This window comes from Nerophis lumbriciformis, linkage group LG38 (assembly GCF_033978685.3).
Source record: "Nerophis lumbriciformis linkage group LG38, RoL_Nlum_v2.1, whole genome shotgun sequence".
In the NCBI taxonomy this organism is placed as follows: Eukaryota; Metazoa; Chordata; class Actinopteri; order Syngnathiformes; family Syngnathidae; genus Nerophis; species Nerophis lumbriciformis.
The window spans coordinates 22,384,313-22,407,234 of NC_084585.2; the positions used below are offsets into that span (position 1 = coordinate 22,384,313).

The window sequence follows — 22,922 nt, forward strand, 5'->3', positions numbered from 1 at the left end:
AACAGAATATCGGCTAACAGTGCATAAAATAAGCTCATGCAACAATAATCATCACTAAAAGTGTTCCCATACAAACTTGTTCTTTCCCATACGCCACTATTATTAGAGTCTTGAGTATTGGCAATTTGATCTAATGCGATATCAACAGGAATCATACATACTTTTTTTTTTATTTTGTAGTGTGGAGTATTAGCGGTTAATCTAGTGATCACAATAATTCAAAAAAATTAAACTCATGACTCAGTAAACTGAATGATACGGACACGTTTGTTACAGGATACTTTCAATACGCTTCTGCCTTGAAGACTTTGTATGTGTTAGTAATATCCAAATATAATTATACTTATATTGACAGATGTAATGTTTTAGACTGCAATAATGTTAAATTATTATTGCTTATGTCTAGTTTGTGGGCTATTGTGGCTTAGCTGTTGTGTAGCTGCTAGCTCCTAGTAGCTAAAGCCTAGCATGGTTGTATTTTGTAAATGACACTGACTAAAACTGAAGAAAAGGCCAACGATGTATGCTTATTGGAGGATGTTAACTGGGTGTCCAGTTTTTCCCAAGTAAACACGCTGCAGCACTCTCTGTATCGGGAGATTTAGATGCAGGCTGATATAATATTGTTTTTTTTGCCTATATCAGACCGATCGGGAATCCCCTAATCGTGATTCTCTGACTTAAATCTGACTTCACTTAGTCACAATACACCAATGAAATATGTGTACATACTTAACTTTCTGGGCACTGTTGGATTCCCTACAAGTATTGCAGATAGGTCGTTAATGCAATGACTGCCCCGTTGGAAAATTATACTCAGTCACAATATAATAACAAAAAGGATAAATGAGAAAGGATCACTTAGGACTGAAGGACAAGCAGCTAACACATGCTTGAAAATGTCTGCCAGACAACGAGGACTTAGGCTTTTAGCTCATGCAATTAAGCAGCACAAACTGTTTTTCAGTCATGAGGAAGTGAGTCCTCTTGGTTTAAGACACTTTACCAGCCAGTTACCACATATTCACCCTAGCAGGGATTATGTCCTACAGCCTGCAGTTATTGGGCAGTTATAATAGTGACCATGGTACATTGTCATGTCTCCAGGTGGCGTCCGTTAAAAGGGGTTCCATTGTCATATCTCTCCAAGACGATGTCTGTGCTACTCGCCGTCTCCCTAGGTATTCAGTAGTTATTTCCTAGCTTTCTCCTCGCATCTTAAGTTTGTTGTATTTGTGGGTTTTTTTTACCTTTTTCCATGGTGTTCCAGTTTTTGCCACCAACGTTGTTTGTCCTGTTGTATGCTTTGACCTCAACAATAAAGAGGAAGATAAACTGTTTGCTGACTTCCGCCTCTGCATCTTGAATTTGCACCACGCAACCCTAACAGAAAGATCCGGCCATTTGAATAGATCCAGTAAAGACAAAATCCTTGAGGTCAGCGTTGCACGGCGAGGCGCAACGTATAAACCAACAAGAGGACCCTGTGCATGGGCCTACAGGGCCTGTCTAAACATCAGGACGCCATGATTGAGCGACTCAACATGCTTTTGCCCACTGTCATACCAGTCACTAGAACCTGCGCCTGGCACAAATGCCTCCCTGCCAATCCTGACGTCCGCAGCCAGACACCCGCTGTTATCCTGACTCGAGCGGCACTCCAGCAGCAAGTACGCTGTGAGACATTTTTGACCCAATACGAGCTCCATTTTAAAGTACACTGTGTTTTTGCAATCGTGATTTCTCACCTGTCAGGTCAAGCGGGTGCCTGAGCCACAGCGGAATAGAATCAACAGACCATCACCAGCTCCACCTACGCCGCACCGCGTTCTTCAAGGTGCTGAGACAAATATTTCAGTGGAGACTTTCGGGCAGAGAGGCGGCGAGATCCCTGTTCAAGCTCCGACAAGGCATGCAGTCCACGGGTCGCAGACTACACCATTGAGTTCCGCACCATGGTCACCGACTGTGACTTGAGTTGTACAGCACTCCTGGAAACGTTCTTCCTTGGCTCGCTGACGACATCCGGCATCTTATGATTCCGCTGACCATTACGACGAACATCGATGACCTCATCGAACTGGTGGTACAAACGGACATTCACCTTCAGAAAGAAAAGAGGGATCGACGACAGTGGCGTTCCACCTCAAGCAGCCCGCTAGCCCGGATCAACGTGACGGGACTACTCACTCCAGGCAACGCCTTCCCAACATGGCCGACAGACGAACCGATGAAGCTGCGAGGTAGTCGGCCTTCCACCGCTGAGAGACCGTCGCTTCCGCTTTCATCTCTGCCTGTATTCCAGCGCAGCATATCACCTCATCTCTCACTGCACATCACGGCCATCACAAGCTCCGCGGCCGTGCATACGCCCTTGCTCCCTTGGTGGGTCGCCCACAAGAGGTCGCTGTTGTCCACCATCTGAAACTAACCGCTACAAGGTACACTCTCCTGGTCTAGCCAGTACATAGACATGTGTGTACTCATAGACTGTGGGGCTGATGATAATTTTCTGGATTTAGCATTTATAAAACTGCATGCTATTCTGCTTATTATACTGTCTCAACCTAAGAAGATATTTTCCTTTGACGGGCGCCTTTTGGCTTGTATAACTGATCAGACCCACTCTCTTAATCTGCGCTCGTCTGGGATTCATCTTGAGGCACTAAGTTTTTTCGTGATGCCGTCCCGTTCCGTGCCCATTGTTCTCAGGTTAACTAGGTTGTGTAAGCATAGATTGGCCACGATCAGCCATCCTTAATTGGAGTGTTACCTGCCACAGACACTGCCTCTGCTCTGCCCCGGTGCCGCACAGTTCCCCATATAATTACCCTACAGAGGTCTAGATCTGTCTAAGGTGCCTGACTACCTCGCAGCTGAATCGGTTCGTCTGTCAGCCATGTTGAGATGGAACGCCACTGTCGTCGATCCCTATTTTCTTTCTGAAGGCGAATGTCAATTTGTACCGCCAGTTCGATGAGGTCATCGATGCCAGACTATCATGATATCAAGGCAGTTTTTAGCAAGGACTGTGCCCTATCTCTCCCCCTCCCCCTTCCTCCTCACTGTCCCGTGGATTGTGGCATCGACGTGCTAGCAGGAGCCACCTGCCATCCTCCCGAATGTACAAAGTATCTCACACTGGACTCAAGTCATTAGATAATTATATAGCCACATCATTAGCTTCAGGCCTGATTCACCCTTCAACCTCTCCGGTAGCAGCGTGTTTTTTCTTTGAAGGAAGGAAGGACAAGTCACTGTGTCCCTGCATTGATTACCATGCATTAAATCAAATAACCATCAAGAATAAATAGCCTTTTCTCCTCTTAGATACTGCAATCACTCCCTTGCAGTCGGCAACATTTCTTTACTAAACTTGACCTCCAGAACGAATATTACCTTGTTTCCATCCGTGACAGGGATGAGTGGAAAACGGTGTTCAATACTCCCTCTGCCTTTTTCCAGAGTCTTGTCAACGACATTGTTCGCAGCATGATCGGTCGTTCCTTCTCGTTTACCTCGATGACAATCTGATCTATTCCACTACCTTGGACGAATATATCCTGCAGGTACGGTTAGTACTCCAACGATTACTAGAGAATAAATTATTCGTCAAAGCCGAGAAGTGTTAATTTCATTCAATGCCGATCCCTTTTTTGGGACTTACAGATGGCGGTGGTCAACCGGCCTTCTCCTGTGTCCAGGAAGTTCTTTCAGAGTTTTCTGGGATTGGCCAATTTTTAACGCCGCTTCATTTGAAATTTTAGTTGAGTTGCAGAACCTCTTATTAAACTTAACTCCACAAAGGATCCATTTGTCTGGTCATCTCATGCCCGTTCCGTGTTTTCTACTCTCAAGAGATTGTTTACCTCTGCCCCTGTACTTGATTACCCTGACCGTTCTCCCAGTTTTTTTTATAGAGGTTGACGCCTCTGACAAAGGCGTGGGGGCCGTCCTTTCCCAGCGCTCCACCACGGACCAGAGGTCCCACCCCTACATTGTGCTCTCATGTTGCCTGACCCCTGCGGAACGGAATTACGACGTCGGCAACGTCTGGCTGTTGTCGTGGCCCTCCATGAATGGAGGCATTGGCTGGAAGGGGCAGAGTTACCTTTCATTATATACAAAGAACATAAGAACATGGCGTACCTACGCACCGCCCAGAGACTAAAACCCAGTCAGGCCAGGTGGGCTCTCTTCTGAACTTGTTCAACTAGGGCTGTCAATGTTAATTTGTTAATAAAAATAAATTAGTAAAAATAAATGATTGCGTTATCAATTATGTATGAAGATTAATCACTTCCGGGTTAAGACTTAGGCGCATTTGTCACAGTCTGTGATTACTATGAGAGGCGGCCAATTCCGCTTCAAAACAGAACTTTGGATAAAACTAAGGTAACTTGTTGATATTGCAGTGACAAACGTTCTTATCATCAACGCACATCAAGTTTGAAATGCCATCTTACAGTGAAACACGTAGTAGAGGATGGCGCCGTCAGCATTGCCAATGCTCTTGGCAAATCTTTTTGTAAACAGCCACTAACGACAACATTTGCAATTTTCCTGGTGATATTGGAGACTTTTTTGTGTCTTGGAGACTCTGAGGTGAAAGCAAGCAGCAGTCACCGTCCTTAGCGATGGGTGCTGCATGCCGGTCAGCTGGTGCCGCTGCTATGCTTGCACCGATAGCTACATGCTAGCATGAATGCTAACTTTATCGACAACAAGCAGAGGAGAACGCTAAGTTGGCAAAGTTTACCGATTCAATGTTGTCAAAAAAAGTACCACAGTTAGATGTCCGTATGTAGGACATCTAACCAAGTCTTGCAGGAAGATGTGATTCATATCACCACTGCTGATCTGTTGTACAATATTGGAGAGGAACAATTACAGCAAGAATAAACCAACTGTACTACACAAACAAAAGCATCAACTTTCTTCTACTGACTAAATGTGAATTTAATTTGCTTTCTGGAGAACGTTTGACATCTGAAAGTAATCCCAACGAGCTGTGGTCGCTGTACCAAAAAACAGATCAGCATTGTCATCTGAAAAAGGTAAACAAACTTGTTTCAACAACTGTTTAAATTAAGAAGAGTAAATGGTGCACTGTTAAGTTGTTTATGAGTATGTTTACTACATTAACTATTAGTAACTGTACTTTGTTTGCTATATTATTGCAAATTGCAAAGACTTTCAAAATTGCACTTAATTCCTACTATACTTACTGTCACCATGTTTTGAGCAAGCCAAAGACTTGCAGTTCGATAAACATTTAAAAAACATTCCTGTATGACATTCTGAATACAAAATTGCATTTGTATACAAATATTGGAGTATTTTCCTAAGCATTTTTTAATGGAAGCAAATAACAACCTGTGAACAATCATGATTATTCACAAGTTTAAAGTGTGATTAATTCGATTTAAAAAAGTAATCACTCCACAGCACTAGTTTCAGTTTTGTTATCACTTTCCGTCCTGGGTCTCAAAACGTCAACCTCTATTCCCCCCATTGGAGGAGACATCTGTAGAGCTGATTGTCCCACAGCCCCACATCATAAAAGGTCTGCAGTAGAACATCCAAAATCAGGTCACGAAGGCTCTCAAGTTGGAACCATCTCCTAAGGGCAGTCCTCCAGGCCGCCTGTTCGTGGCTCCTCGTCTTCACTCCAGCGTTTTGGACTGGGCACATGGGTCCAAGATCACTTGTCATCCAGGCATGAACTGCACCGTGTTTCTCCTCGGTGGCCTACTCTTCGGGTGGACGTTGAGGATTGTGTGGCAGTATGTCGGATTTATGCGTGGAAAAAAGGAGGTCCATCAGGTCCCGTCTGGATTTTTACTTCCACAGCCATAACCATCCCGCCCATGGTCCCACATTGCCTTGGATTTTGCCAAGGGCTTACCCCCGTCCGAGGGCAATGACACTATTCTGACTGTTGTGGACCGGTTTTCAAAGCTGACCTACTTCGGAGCCCTACCCAAACTGCTCTCAGCCCTGGAGACCGCACAAATTGCTGTGCGCCTTGTAGTCCAGCTCCATGGCATCTCCACTAATGTGGTATCAGACAGAGGCCCCCAGTTTTCCTTGACTGTATGTAAGGCTTTCTGCAAGACCCCGGGTGCATCCCCAAGCCTGTCCTCCTGGTATCATCCTCAGAGCAATGGGCAGACAGAGGGGACAAACGACCTGGAGGCAGCCATTCAATGCGTGTGCCATTTACAACCCTCGACTTGGTCTGAGAACCCTCCCTGGATTGAATATGCCCACAATTCCCTCATTAGCTCCGCCACTGGTCTATAACCTTTCCATGTAGCTTATGGTTTCCAGCCCCCAATTATCCTCCGATTGAATCTGCCTCAAATGTTCCTTCCGTGACAGCACAACTATGCCAAACACGCATGGTGCAACACAAGTTGACTAAAACATTGGTAAGGAACCAGTGGCTAGCCAAACGCCATCGCACACACACACACCACACTACAAGTTGGGACAAAAAATGTGGTTATCCTCCTGTGACCTGCTACTGGCAACAGACTCCAAGAAGGTGGCTCCCAGATTTTTTTTGTCTTTTTCCCATCATTAGGATTGTCAACGGCGCTGCAGTTCCGGAATCCCTCAAGTGTAATCCAGTTTTCCATGTTTCCCACATTAACTCCAGCCCGCTCAATCCACCTGAAGTACCTCCACTTCCTCCCAGGCTGGTCGATGGTCACCCCGCCTTTACGGTCAATACGATCTTGGACATGAAAAGAAGGGGCAGGGGTCTCCAGTATCTGGTGGATTGGGAGGGATACGGTCCTGAGGAGCACTACTGGATCGCTAGATCCCTCATTATTGATCCTCCGATCTGCTTAATGATTTTTATCATCGTTTACCAGACAGGGCAGGTAAGCCACCAGGAGGCGTCCATTAAAAGGGGGAAGTACAGTTACATTGTCATATCTCTGTGTTATATTGCGTGTTCTTGCATCTGGTTCTCACTCTCTCGCGCCACAGTGTTGCGTTCTGCAGGCTTGAGGTCTCAGGGACACCTGACCGCAATTAGTGGGCCACTATTTAACTGATCATGTTCAACTGTGTGTCGCCGGACCTTTTGTTTGCCATGCTGTCCTTGCCACGCTCAACGCTCCTCCGAGACGATTTCTGTGCTACTCTCTGGCTCTCCAGGTCTGCACTAGTTATTTCTTAACGTCCTAGTTTGTTGTATTTGTTTTGTTTTTTTACCTTGTTCTACTGTGTGCTAGTTTTTGCCAACATCAGTTTTTGTCGGATCCTGTTGTATGCTTTGACCTCGACAATAAAGAGGAAGATAAACTGTTTGCTAGCGTCCGCCTTGCCGTCCTGCAGCCGCACCACACAACCCTACCAGACCAGGCTACAGGGATGATGACATATTTAGCCCACTCATACACAAATAAACTGACATTATTTTGACACTGATGCATTACTTGGCTCAGTGAAAACATGTTCAAACTTTTTGGAGCGATAATATAAACTGAGTGTCAGGCAAGAGTGTTTGCGCATACTCACTTTGGTTCATCTTCCACAGGTGATGTTTTGGCCGGAGCAGTGATCTCATCTTCTGCCTCGTGACCTTTGCCATTAGGAATAGCATTCATCACAGCATGGGCACTTTCCGCAGTCTCGGCAGGTTTGTTTTCACTCATGTCTTCTCTGCTACCTCAATGTCGATGCAAAGGACTCAGATGTAGCTGGGAGAATAAACTTCTTATTTTCCAATATTCGATCTGGGGAAGGAAAGAGAGAAATATCGGTAAATTCTATTAAGTGATTAAAGTTACTGATCTTTGAAAAAAACTGTATTATAATATAATTAAAAATTAATAATAATACTAAAAATATTTAATTAAAGTTAAAGTGCCAATGATTGTCACACACACACTAGTGCATCCCCACAGTGAGCAGCAGCGGTGGCCGCGCCCGGGAATCATTGGGTGATTCAACCCCCAATTCCAACCCTTGATGCTGAGTGCCAAGCAGGGAAGTAATGAGTCCCATTTTTATAGTCTTTGGTATGACTCGGCCGGGGTTTGAACTCACGACCGACCGATCTCAGGGCGGACACTCAACGAGATAAACTCAAAGTTGGACACAACACAGTCATTTGGGTTCATAAAATACCAATCACGGTATTGTCGAGTCTGCGTTAGAGAGGAATCCTTATTTTCCACCCTTTTCTTTTCGAAAAGGTTATGTGCTGTAGCTCGCCTGCCTAAACCTACTCGTTGGATAGTGCCACCGCATGACGAGACGTGAATGTTGGATTGTGCTCCCGCATCAGAGAATGGAGCGGGCACTATCCACCATTACGTTTGGGCATCACTGGGTCAATATTTTGTTATTCTTTTTTTTTTTTTCAATTCCTTCTTTTTGGAGACTTTCATAAAGATTTACTGTGTAAGTTTGTAAATACGCAATAATTTGGTGAAAAACAACAAGATTGACTCTGATGGAAAAAAAACAGCCGAAAAATTTGGGGTCCATGACACGTTATATCATACTTTGAGTGTAGGTGTTTTAACAGATCCCAATCGTAATTGACAGATCAACTGACTAGTCTTGGAACAGCGGAAGGACAGAATTTCCTTTAAGTGTGACACACTCCAAGGAGTCCTGTAGTGCTGTTTTAAGGGGTTCAAAACGGCTCCTGTGACATGCTTCTACAGGAGGCTGCACACCAAAGCCCCCCAGCTGGCTGCCACTGAATGAACCCTTTTGTTGTGTTGCATAGGCACTACTGAAGGCTGTAATATAAGGCACTCTGGGTGCCACGCACCACGCTGTAGGGATATAAAGAGGAGAACCAGCTCGGACCAGCTTCCAACCAGTTACAGGGGTCTAATTTTTTTTCTTTTTGCTTGACACTTTCATCTTGGTTCTCTTGTTAGAGAGGACGGTTCAACGTAGCAACAATGAGGGGGTTTTCTGTAGCACCATTCCTGGCAACCACTCTGCTGTCCTCGCTACCCACTCTGCAGGGTTCTTCCGCTCCACAGCCTTTACTTGAACATATCTTCTTGTGACAGTAGCACAACCGACAGAATGTGAGGTGAAGACTGCATTTGTAATTCCTGTGAAGCTGTCCTACCAACTGCGTTGCACAGCCAGGCCCCTTCGTGTCTCTTGCTAAACCTAGGCAACATGGTCGAGCAGCAAAACACAGTACACAATGGCACATGTTGTGGGGTTTCCTGGGAACAGGTTGGGTAACAGTGGTACTATTGTGCCAGACTTCATTATACTGCCAGGGCCCCCTTTTGGCTGCAGTTTGCTGGGTCACTCGAAAGGCTGCAGAAAAAAAGTTTTTTTTTTTTTCTAATTGGCTTCAGCAAATGCAACAGTCCAGCAGAGCTGCTGACGGCAGCGATGGCCTTTCACATGGGACAAATCACTGCACATAACCACACTGCCACTCACGGGGTCTACAAATCTCAAGAAGAGGAGGAGAGGCCGTTCAAAGACAATAGTCCAGGGGTTGTCTGGCTACTAGGGTGTCACCTAAATGGTCTCCAGCGACACAGCTGAAACAAGAACGCTGATTGGTGAGAGTCATAGCTCCTACCATCATTGTGGTCCGTACCAAGCAGGCGATGCCAACCTTTCAATTGCGATCGGCCATTAGATCTTGGGGAATTTAAAGCTTTGATTTTTATTCTCTTACTTCAATTGATCAGTGACGCAATGTAAGTATTAGGAAAATTAAATATATTATCAAATCCCATACTAGAGAGTGACCGACAGCCAGGCAAGCATGCACACATTTTCAATAGGTTTGAGAAAAACAATAGCAATATATTGCAATACTTATTCTGATGATATAATATTGTCTTTTAATTTTCAAAGATCAATGTTTTTTTTAATTAACAAAAACATTTAAAATATATATCTTGGCATGTCACAATTTGGCAATATTATATCTGGGGATATACTTCCCAAAAAACGTTCTTAAGCGTCGGCGACTCGGAATGTCATGGCTGACTGTTGAAATGCATTCAATAACACTCTACATCAGCCCTGGGCATTCTGCGGCCCGCGGGCCACATCCGGCCCTTTGTACGTCCCTGTCCGGCCCGCATGAGGCCAATCATAAATTACAAAATACATTTTAAAAAGTATCTATCTCAAGTGTGCAATACAACGGTGCTGCTTTTGTTTTGAAAAACGTTATTTGTATTACTTCCGTGTGGACGTATGCTCGTGCGCGATTGTGAGTGAATGTGAACAACGGCAATCACAAATTACAAAAACATTTAAAAAAACATCTATGTCGTGCGTGCAATACAACTATGCTGCTTTTATTTTGAAAAGTGTTATTTATGGGCGTATGTCCGTGTGTAACCTGTGAGTGAAAGTGCACAGCGACAAGTGATGCCCGGTTATCCCCGAGACGCTAAAAAAAGAAAAGTTGATGAGGAATGGCGTGTTTTCAACAAGACATGGACTGCCAAGAAATTAAAGGTAAAGCTGTGTGCTTAATTTGTGGTACACAGGTTGCTGTGTTTAAAGAATATAGTGTAACGACCTGCTGAAGTTGATGTTGTGTTCTTTAGTTGCGGAAATGAGGAGTGAGGATAGACGTGCGTGTGGAAAGAACGAGATAAGTTGAGCTGTGTTAGTATAGGTTGCTCAATAAAAGTTTAAAAAGAGTGTCAGACTTGGTGTGCACTTCTTCTGGACGCTACAATTGGTGTCAGAAGTAAAACTTTGCGCATACTGCGCTGCTTGTGTGCTCAGCCTGCTGTGTCATCGGGAGGTATGTGCCACGATGTTTCCTGGCAACTTTGTCAAGATTGAACGGTAGGGGAAGGACATTGAGTGAGGACTTAAGGTGCCGGCAGCGACTGAAGATGTCTGTGCGAATCCCGGACGTGAGGAGCTCGTCGCAAAGAGAGAGAGAGAGGGAGGAAGAAGAGAGGCAGCACCTACAGGTGCAGCGCAAGCTGCTTGGCATGGGGGAATTCCGCCCTCAATGAAGACTCCCAGGTTTGATGGCAAGGCGAACTGGGAGGCATTTCATCCCACTTCTGACACCAATTGTAGCGTCCAGAAGAAGTGCACACCAAGTCTGACGCTCTTTTTAAACTTTTATTGAGCAACCTATACTAACACAGCTCAACTTATCTCGTTCTTTCCACATAAAGCAAAAGGCTAAATGAGAAATAGCTGAAATGTTGATATTAATAACTAATAATACCAAAAAGCTTGGTCTAAATATATGTTACCTTTAAAAGCCTTTTAAATATTAGTGACCACTGGTTTAAATAATAATGCTGAATTCACTGGCGAATGCTGCTACTAATGCAACTGAACTGTATTTTTAATTTTATTTGATCATTTATTTATTGTGATTGACACTTTAACAATATCAACACAATAGCTGTTGAACTGGTTTATTTTTCTCTTTTATTTAATACAGTTGTGTGAGCAAAACAAGAGTACAAAATACTAAACAAAAGCAATATCTACAACTTATTTAAATTATATAAATTATTGTAAGGGGACGGCGTGGCACGGTTGGGAGAGTGGCCGTGCCAGCAACCTGAGGGTTCCTGGTTCAATCCCCACCTTCTACCAACTGAGTCACGTCCGTTGTGTCCTTGAGCAAGACACTTCACCCTTGCTCCTGATGGGTCGTGGTAAGCGCCTTGCATGGCAGCTCCCGCCATCAGTGTGTGAATGTGTGTGTGAATGGGTGAATGTGTCAAAGCGCTTTGAGTACCTTGAAGGTAGAAAAGCGCTATACAAGTATAACCCATTTACCATTACCCTCTTCTGTCCAAGACATGCTTTCCTAAATGTTTAAACTTTAACAAAAACAACAAAAAAATATTTTGAAAAAGCTAAAATTTTGATCTAATCACTCTAGTACGATCATATTCTGATACTACTCTTGGTATCGACACCACCGCTTTATGGATCGGTCTGGCCTCCCCTTACGTACTTCTGGCTGCCACACAGCAACAGAGCACAACAGTTATTGATATATTATCCTCTCTCGACACTCTTTTTAAATTACGCGTTACCTGTTAACAGCCGCTTCCTTTTTGCTGCTATGCGGTTCTGTCTATATTTATTGAACTTTGCTAAGCACTTATTTCTTGTGTTGTTTCAAGCTAGCTTTGGGGGTAGCTTGGCGATCAGCATGTCTTCTTATTTTCCCCGAGCTTGCTTTTCCTCTGTGTTTAGCCTCATCCTTTAGTGATAATGTTAAGTGACATCGATACTTAAGATACAAAGAAATGCAGTTTATTTGCAGCAGTAGTGGTGATGTTTATTAACTCAGGGGAGCAGCTCCACACTGTGTATGGATATAAACAGTTAGCTGCTCACCACCTCTTTCAGCCGGGGGACTAAAAACAAATACAGTGCCAACAGGGTATCTGCTTTTGTGATTGGCATTGAAAGGCATTAATCGGTATAGGTAGAGGTCACTAAAATCGGCCAATACTAATCAGTGGCCAATCAATCGGCACATACCTAACTGTAATAAAAATAGTTGCTGAAATGTATGATGGTACAGTATGTACAGTACATGATTTATATGTACATCTCTCATCCACCAAATGGTTAGTGGGGACTAAAACAAGCCAAAATATGTGAATATCTGATGGAACGTGAAGCTTGAATAAGTAACTCGCTTGCAAAAAGCAAGGGTTTCTCACGCACTGTTTTTTTATTTTCTAAATGCGTCATAGAGAGCTGCAGAACACAAACAGGCTGATCAGACGAGCATACATCTTCCTCAGCTTTCAGTTTGTGCCTTACATGATAATCCTGGTTAACTACTTCCTGTCACACGCTAGTGATAAAACCATAATTCATTAATGACTTTTTATTGCTCTCCATTGGTGAGTAAATGACACATTGTGATGGTCTTGTTGGGAGTAAATGAGTCATGTCATGTTTTATTTGAGGACTGTGATCCAAACCCTCACATCACTTTGCCAGCACATTTCGATTTGGCCTGCTGTGACGCAAGCTATTGTGCTGAGAGACGTCAGCTGCAGGGCAGTTTTGCTGATTGTTATTCCTCAAGTGATACCTGAGCAGAATGTGATGGTGCACTCGAATTCATCCTCCAGTTATCCATATGCACATTTGTAGCTTTCCAAAGAGAATTCATGATATTTACGACAAGAGCCTCCTACATGATGAAGTTCTCCCAGGCTCCTGTGGTTGCAGAAGCTCATTTGTCCCCAGTGCAATTTTCAAAGTGTTAATCCAATTGAGCGCATGATGACAATCGCTGATTGCTTTTGTTGTTGGCTGGAGTAAAAAGAGAGTAAAGCAACTACAATCCTTGGCACACATTTTGGTATCGCCAGACTTGGGGGAAGTTTATTCAGTTAAAAATGTCATGACCCTTTGCCGGGTCAGGTCTTGATTTATGTTTTGTAGCTTTTTTCCTATGTTTAATTCTAATTCTGTTCTCTATACCTTCTTTCCTTTTGTTTACTTTTGGTTGCCGTTGACACTTAACAATCACACCTGTTTTCCGTTTAATGATTAGTGTCCCCACCTGTTTTGTCCCTAATCACTCCCCTATAGTTTGGTTTCTCCCAGCTGCAAGTCGCTGGATTAACATTTGCTCTATGCGTCAGGAACATTCACTCTTACTGGATAATTTTTCCTTTTGTTTAACCGTTTTTGCAACGGTTGCCTGCTATAGCTTATGTTTTTTCACCTCTCTGTGCTAAACTTAAGTTTTTGCTTTGGGGATCCCTGTGCATAGTTGTGGTCAGATGAAGTCTCGTGAGGCATTGAACCACTTGAGCCAATTGGTCCGAGAATTTCTCGAAGCTTCAATGCATGCTTCGGCACAAGACTCCACCTGCTGGTCAAATGTATAATTACAAACAGCTGCATCTTTACCACATAATGTTTGATGCATTGAAATGTTGCATCTATTACCTATTATCTATTATTAATGGAAAATTAATGGGAATAAACATTGAATGCAACATGCTGGATCTTACAGTATGATTATTAGCTAAAACAACCAGATTTAATGCAAATTCAGTTGAATTTCAACCCTGCACAGTGCATTCCTCCATCACATGTGCAGTGCATTCTTCCATCACCTGCACAGATAATTCCCAGCATGCTACACACTACAGCAGGACTATTGAGGCCACACTAGTATTTGAGCCCAAGGACTTCATCCAGTCAGGTAAGTTTTGATGATATTACTGGGGTAAATATATTTGATCTATGGTATTTAAGTTTAACTTAATAGAGGTGTAATTGCTTGTTACTGAATGCAGCTGAGATAGGCTCCAGCACCCCCCGCGACCCCGAACGGGACAAGCGGTAGAAAATGGATGGATGGATGTATGACTGTAGACTACTCCAGCAGACTTCCACTCAAGCTAGCTAGCTGTTCCTGTACTTGTTAAATGATTTTGGGGCCAATATCTCTAGCTAGCTAGGTTTATGTACCACCACAGTTTCATAATGAACCGAAAATATTTCTCCGTTAGCTGTGATGCTAATTTTCTCTATGTTAAATCCCATTCATTTATGCGAACAACATTAGTGATCCCAATTTACCTTTTTTGTGATCTGTAAAGTTCAACTAGCAAATACTAAATCAAAACATGTAGTTTCCTCTGCCTTCTGTTCTGCTAGCCATTCTGTTGTCATACAAGAATGTAGGTTATAGTTTGATTTAGCATGCTGATTGAGTGTTCATTTATTCATCTGGCCTATTTCTATTCATTTGTCCATCAGTAAAATATTTCTAAAGACTCCTCCAATTGTTTAGCTGACTATTTATATCTGTGTGTGGCATTGCATTAGTGTTTTACAAGAAAAAATAAATACAAACAGAATAATGCCACGTATACCATCTGATGCGTGGAGACATTTCACCCCAACCAATGTAGGCAGATACTGTGCAAAGAGCTACGTCAAAAATGCCACAAAGATGCAGCAGCATATAGACAAGTGCCAAATAATATATATTTATTGTAATTCACCATTAATTCCCATATATTCCCATTAATTCCCATGGACGGTGTCCAACTTTAAATAATCAAAAAATGGTCAATATTTCCAAACTTCCCGAACCTAACTTCCCGTGGTAAATTTCCGGAAAGTGATCGCACAAATGAAATGACACATCTGTATTACGTGCATAAATACTGATGAGCAAGCCTGCTGCTGGCTTGACATTTGAAGTGGTACCTCGGGATACAAGTGCTCTATCTCGTGAGTTTTTTTCGGACAGGAGCTGTCTGTCTGTTAATCGTCTAGCTTTAGGTTACGAGCAGAAATTCGGGTTAAGAGCCTCCCCGATGCTAGTTGGTGTAGAGAATGACCCAGTGAACCCCGTAAAATCCGACCAAAACATCCAGTCTTACTCACTAGCATCAGCTTATAGCTACAGATGGACATAACTTTTTTTCCAACCACAGGAAGGAAGAAAGTGAGTGTGAAAGACGGAGAAGAAGAATTGTATTGAATTAAAGAAAAAAATAATCAAAAACATAACAGTGTGTAAAAGCAATTGGAAGTGTGGAGTACTGCGAGTCTGCACCGTACTGAAACAGATTGAGTCAGCCGAGGGTGTTAAAATCTAAACCTAAAAAGCGGACATGTACCTATGAAAATATGGAGAAAATAGTGTTTGACGGAGTAGCAGTTGGAAGGAGATACCGTAGAAGTCAGGTAAAATCTGTACATTGTTATTACATTACTTCATAAAAGTACTGTATCTGTTTGTAGTACATTTTACTGTATTGTTGTTTTATACAATATATTTTTTTTATCTAACAGATTGTTTTTCTTCTTAAAAGTCATGTTACTGTCAAGGCGAGGACTATGGTGTGTTTGTTTTCCCAAGATGCAAATAAAGCTGGACTGGACATGGCGTGAAGCAGTGACATGCGGTCACTGGAGGCAGGGCCTCACCTGCCATCATGGAAAGAAAAAAAATGTAAAAAGAAAAAAAAATTAATTAAATTGTTATATGTATTCAGTGATTATACTATAAAGTTATTTTCCATTTAACTTCACCAGTTTTAGATTATTTTTATTCAAAATCGCTGAATTTTCACATTTGCCGTTCAAATACTGAGAAGAGACGGTGCGGTGATTAGCAGCCAGTTGAGGCACGTCACTCAGTTGTGCCTCAACATGGATTGCGGACTCGGCTAACTGCTGGCCTGCTGTGCAGTGAGACCGTATTGCTATATGAATTATATTATACATTCCCATAGTTTAGTTAGCTGAGGTATATAATGTACAGTGTATTTTGTCAACAACTGTATGTGTGTAAAGTATTTCTTGTGATGAGCAATCATAAAACTGCTGCGAAGACGCACTGTGTGAGGCTCGCAGTAATCCCGCCTCCTGGTGCCGGTTAATGCACCCCCGCCGCAGAATGCACCCCCCGACGGGAGCGCCACACCAACCAAAGCCCACACCCAAACCCTCCACGTGCAAGACCAAATCCACCCAAAAAACGTCACTTAACAAGAAGCCAAAAAGTGCAAAAACAACAATGCTCGCGCCGGAGGAGCCGTGAACGACTGCAGGGACACAACATTAGGTACACCTGCAGACTGCAGCACGGATTTCATATTTCATTCATTCACAACTCCTCCAACACGAACACCACTGTTCCCGCACTTATAAGTAAAGGTAAGACCATAATAACGTTTTTTTTTAATTAAATGTGCTATTTTGTGTGCTACAGTTTGTATGTGTAAAGTTAAAGTTAAGTTAAAGTACCAATGATTGTCACACACACACTAGGTGTGGTGAAATTTGTCCTCTGCATTTGACCCATCCCTTGATCACTCCCTGGGAGGTGAGGGGAGCAGTGGGCAGCAGCGGCGCCGCGCCCGGGAATAATTTTTGGTGATTTAACCCCCAATTCTAACCCTTGATGCTGAGTGCCAAGCAGGGAAGAATGCTGGTATGAGCTTTTAAACACAACCCGTTAACTGCTGCCAATCAAACGGTGAATAAGATACTCTTTAGGGTTCATATGTTTGTAAATCTGACTGTGATGAAGTCAGTGCCTCACCAGCCATCAACCTCACCGCACGTCACTGGCGTGAAGGTAAATACATATTTATTTAAAACACGAACAAACTACAAAAAAAAGGAAGCAAAGAAAAGGCGCGCACAAGGGCGGAAGTACAAAACTTGGCTATAAAAACAAAAGACTAGCACAAAGGCAATTAACTAAAAACACGAAACAAAAACACTTACTGTGGCATGGCATGAAGCATGAACTATAGTGGACATGAATATCATGGGTAGCAGAGGTAGCATGGCTGGATAGATAGGATAATGTCACCAGGACGAACAACAGAAACAGACAGGCTTAAATAGCAGTGACATGATCAGTGAAAACAGGTGCGTGACTCAAAACGTGAAACAGGTGCGTACATGACAGGTGAAAACTAATGGGTTGGTATGGTGCCAAAACAAACAAAAGTGCACAAAGAGTCCAAAAACAAAACCGAACATGACTAAAACAAAACATGATCACACAGACATGACAGTTACATGTTACAATTGTGCTGCTTTAAGCATATAATCAATTCATTTCAATTTCACAGTTTTTCGAGAAACACTTAAACTGGTACCTTTTGCAATCTTTTCTTTTATTCCTATCATGAAACTTATTGGTTATCATTAAGAACTTGTGAGCAGCAACCGTAATGTAGTCAGTCCGTATTAGAGCACTCATGCAATAATGCTGTTGCCTGGCCCGCCTCTTCCAATCATAACCAAAGGAGAGGAAGTGTATTGAACTTAAGCATGAATCAGAGCACTCACTCAAGACAAACGTGTCAGACTTTAGGTGCTCGGTGGGCCCAAACACACTACGATTGGCCTAGTGTGTGTACAACCTAAGTTGACAACCGCTAAAATCTTTGCTGTCTTTGGTTGGAAGTAGGGAATTAGGCTGTAACTCGACTGTTTACTTAGTCACTGGCTCAAAAATTGCTTCTATCTTGACTCTGATTGGCCTGTCCGTAATGCTTTGCCCTAATCTGAACCAATCGTGACTCATTATATTACTATGATGAGTCACGATTGGTTCAGATTGGACCAACCAACCAATCATGGATTTTCTCATACCCACCAATCATCACCTGCATATGGTACCATCAGTTGTTTAAAAAAGTAGATTAAGATGATAGTTATATTTTTCACAATTGCAAATTAAAAAATTGTAATGTTCCGATCAAATAAGATGGCTGTCACTCACGTACACATCTTGTACACATGCACATACTGTAAAGGCTATGGTTGGTATATCTTCCTGAGAACCATCATCCTCTGCAGTGCACATTAGTTTTTGGTCTATTTTAGGCGACCACAATAATTATTGTCAGACTTAGCTGATTAAAAAAAAAAAAAAAAAACACCTCAATCAGGCAAGATTACCCATACTGTGTTGCGGGTTGTTTAGTGTGTACAATTCAAGCGCACCTTTTCTCTTAATTGCCATGCTGTAATAGTGGATTCCATTTAACCTCAGAAGTTGGAAGTTGGAACTGGGAATGACATCACAGGCGAGCTGTGTGTGTTGCAGTTACGAGGTCAGAAATCAAGATGGATTGAATACAAGATACCATGACTTGATAAACGTGAACCCCGACTTAAACAAGTTGAAAATCTTATTCGGGTGTTACCATTTAGTGGTCAATTGTACAGAATATGTACTGTCCTGTGCAATCTACTAATAAAAGTCTCAATCAATCAATCAATCAATCAATGGCCACATCCAAGAAAGCTCTTCCTTCTGCAACCTTTAAACACGGTCGATGAAGAGGAAACACAGACGACATATCTTTGAAGCCAACTCAGGAGTGGTGAGGAATCGCCAACTTTCCGAGTATGCAATCCGACTTCGAAGGGTATTTCAGTTCAAGTGCAAAACTTTGCTTCCAGACAGATTATATTTTATATTTATAATTTAACTTGGTGAGCGGGACATGCGGGAGAAATTGGATGAATGGATGGATTTAAAAGTTTGTCAATTACAATGTTAAAATATAGGAGAAATACACGTTTATTTAATTTGAAAATGTATACTTACACTATTATGTATTGTCATAATGTCACCAGTGGTTCATTTGGTCTCAAAAAAATAATGGCAATACTATCATTTATCGCATGGGTGTCCAACTCTGGCCCGCGGGCCAATTTTGGCCCGCCGTGTAATTTCACTTGGTCCTTGAGGCGATATCAAATTAACACTAAAGATGGCCCGCCGATCCTCCCGGGAGTCTTCCAAACGCCAGCCAGCCAGCAAGCCAGCCAGCCAGCCAAACGAGTGCTGGCCCAGTCATCTAACATGTGTGGCTTCTGCACGCACACACATTAGAATGCAACGCATACTTCATCAACACGATACAGGTTACACTGAGGGTAGCCGAATAAAAAACTTTAACAGTGTTAGAAATAAACGCCACACTGTGAATCCATACCAAACCAGAACCCTTTGCAGCACTAACTCTTCTGGGACGCTACAAGGTGTGTGTGTGACACCCCTGATTTATCGGCAATAATTTGGAGGTCAATATATTGTCAAGCAAAATTTGTTAATGGCCCAGGCCTAGCTAACATCCTATTAAAATGTGTGAAAAATGTGGCTCTTTGTGATAACAGTAAAAAAAAAAGTGGCTCTTGGCCTCTGACTGGTTGGCCACACCTGGCCTATGAAGACGCATGCAAAGTAAGGTGTGCAGGAATTGAAAATAACTAAATTGCTGGACAATACATTTCTGTCATCCCAGCAGGCCTTGTTGGACCTATAAGTGCCCCAAACCACAACAAAAGAGACTCTGTTTCCTTCACATCGTCATCTGAAGTTAGCTTGTGCTGTGGAGACAAAGAGATCATGTCCAGTGAGCCAATACAAAGGAGAGCAGTGAGGCCATAGAGGAAAGCGTATGCCCATATATTTGTCAGAACAATAAGAAAGCTTGAAACCAACTGTTGCAAAATACAGCGCTGTCCTCTCTCAGTCATGTGCTCCTAAAACAAAGTGCCGCCCTCTGTTGGTGTTTGCAGCCGATCCCACGTCATCGCACAAATGCATGAAGAAGAAAGGGTACATGATGGGGGCAAATAGATTCCTCCAGTTGAAAGTACAACTTGCACAGTCTTTGTGAGAGCACCTTGCCACGCTGTGGATTGATCAGATGTGAGCACGGCAGGCTTTTGACCCTTTTAGATATTAATCGTAATTATTTGGAGTTTATTTGAGAATACTGATTTGGGACATTAGTTAGATACTTTGTGTTTACATAAAGACGTCTAAAAGAAAAAGCCTAATGTGTCCAAAGACATCGTCAAGCAAAGTAAATAAAGTTTTAAAAAAAAGTTAAAGTACCAATGATTGTCACACGCACACTAGGTGTGGTGAAATTATCCTTTGCATTTGACCCATCACCCTTGATCATCCCCTGGGAGGTGAGGGGAACAGTGAACAGCAGCGCCCGGGAATCATTTGGTGATTTAACCCCCAATTCCAACCCTTGATGCTGAGTGTCAAGCAGGGAGGTAGGTAATGGGTCCCATTTTTATAGTCTTTGGTATGACTCGGCCGGGATTTGAACTCACAACCTACCGATCTCAGGGCGGACACTCTAACCACAAGGCCACTGAGCAAATAAAGCTCAAAAGTCATGATCAACTAGCTTAGCTTAGAGGGGATAGTACGGATGGCTGTGCTGGCGAGGTACCACAGCTGCGGCCAGCAAGACCACTACCACCTGTCTTTTGGTTTGCCTGGCCACACTCACCAGCCAGACCGCCAGCACCTGTTTCAAGGCTGGCCCCCGAGCCAGCACCCGCTTCAAGGCTGGTCCCCGAGCCAGCACCCGCTCCAAAGCTAGTCTCCAATCCAGCACCTGCTCCAAGGCTGGTCCCCGAGCCAGCACCCGTTCCAAGGCTGGTCCCCGAGCCAGCACCTGCTCCAAGGCTGGTCCCCAGACCAGCACCTGCACCCGGACTAGTTCCCGTACCAGTACCTGCACCCGCACTGGCTCCCGTACCAGTACCTGCACCCGGACTGGCCTCCGTACCAGTACCTGCACCCGGACTGGCCCCGTGTCTACACCAGCACCCAGACTGGCCCCCGCGTCTACACCATCACCCAGACTGGTCCCTGTGTCTGCAGCGCCTGCTTCAGCACCATGGCCAGCGCCCACTTCTGCTCAACGGCCGACCCATGCTTCAGCACCATGGCCAGTGCCCGCTTCTGCTCAACGACCAACTCATGCTTTAGCATCATGGCCAGCGCCTGCTTCTGCTCCACATTCAGCCCATAATTCAGCACCTTGGCCAGCTCCTCAACCTGCTACCTCGTTTCTGGCTCCAACGACATCGTCCTCCTCGTGTCAGGCTCCGACGACATCGCCCTCCTCGTCTCAAGCTACGAAGACATCGTCCTCCTCGTCTCAGGCTCCGAAGACATCGTCCTCCTCGTCTCAGGCCCTGACGACATCATCCTCCTCGTCTCTGGCGGACATCTCCACAGCGCCGCCAGCCTCTCCTGCATTGTCGCTCCCGCGACTTTCGACTGGCCGGCCGCACAGGCGGCCTCTGTGGCCAGTGCATAGACACTTTTTGCACCAACAGCAGCACCAGGACATGGCCGTGGTACTTGTGGGCTGCTGTGGTTATGGCGCCACTCGCGTCCGCATTCCGGACAGCCAAGAAGGTGGCCATTCCTTGGCCGTCCGACTTGCCGGCTGCAGACTCGTCCCCGATGGATTCAGGGACACTTGGGCCGGCGACCCACCTCCAGTTCACCCCTCCACCCTCCCTTGACTTTTGATCTCTCTGATCTTGTGGTTCCAGCTATAGGAAATCTGGAATCTGTCCATAAGGAGGGGAGTACTGTCACAGCCCGGGCGCATGCTAATGCGCATTCCTCAAGGAGCCCCATGGAGCGCACCTCGGGACAAGCCCATGGCCGCTCCTCTCCTGCACGCGTCACTCCACCGGCAGCAGGCAGCTGCATTCAATCTACAATCAGCGCACCGTCGATGATCTGGCTGGGCTTCGTAAGCCAATGCAGACCTACGTTCCGGGCCAGAACATAACCATCCGTTCGTACAGTAAGCCTGATACATGCTTGATGCATCCTGCTCTCTCTCTGTTTTCCCCTCCGTGTTTCATTGTCGTGTCGTGTTGTTCTTGCAGCAGATCCCCGTTCCTGTTTTTGAGCTGTGCATCTCGTCTCACCCCGCATTTCCTTTGCTTCCCTGACTGCCTGTTGAATCTCGACCACCCGCTTGGACACAAACCTTCTTCGCCCCACTTAGCCCCTGACTTACTGCTTGCCTCCCGGACATCCGAGCTCTGCCTTGCGTCAAGTCACGCAAACCTCACTCTCTCGGCTTCTCTCTGTTCGTAACGTTTCACACTCTTCGTGCTCACTTCTATAACCAGTCGTCCATCCTCCATATATTCAGGTTAAAAAAGATTAGGTTGTGAATTCTCATTTGTTCAAAAATAGTTGTCTTTATGTCTGTTAGCAAGTCTGCCATAATTAGAACACACATAAGTGTTATTTTCCGGAAGTCGGAAGACACATTTGTTGCCGGAAGATGGAAGTGCGCTGCTATAAAAATGAAATTAAATGCGCTGAGGAAAGAAGTTCTGACAATACTTGAAATGACCTAAATAGGGTAAATATTGTAAATATTTTTATAAATGTGTCTGTTACTACATTTTATATATACTTGCAGTGTGTACAAAATAGGTTGATGGAGGGTTTTGAAGTTGTTTACAGGGGGTTTGAAGGCTACAAGGGTGACTCCCATTAGCCGCATTTTACAAGTGTTTTAAATCATCTTTAGAATCTTAAATAAAAAAATAAAAAATAAAGAGTTAATGTCTCTCATGATTGTGATAAA

The 22,922-nt window shown here is 43.9% G+C and overlaps 1 protein-coding gene across 3 annotated transcripts in view; it reads right to left on the reverse strand.

Moving 5' to 3' along the window:
• Positions 1-22,922, reverse strand: part of LOC133578061 (sodium-coupled neutral amino acid transporter 3-like) — a 157,242-nt gene that overhangs the window by 96,387 nt on the left and 37,933 nt on the right. For all 3 annotated transcript variants that reach the window (XM_061932206.2, XM_061932205.2, XM_061932204.2), the window contains one exon: positions 7,537-7,754. In XM_061932206.2, coding sequence (XP_061788190.1) covers positions 7,537-7,673 — 137 coding nt within the window. In that variant the 5' untranslated portion in view covers positions 7,674-7,754. The remainder of the gene's footprint in view (positions 1-7,536; positions 7,755-22,922) is intronic.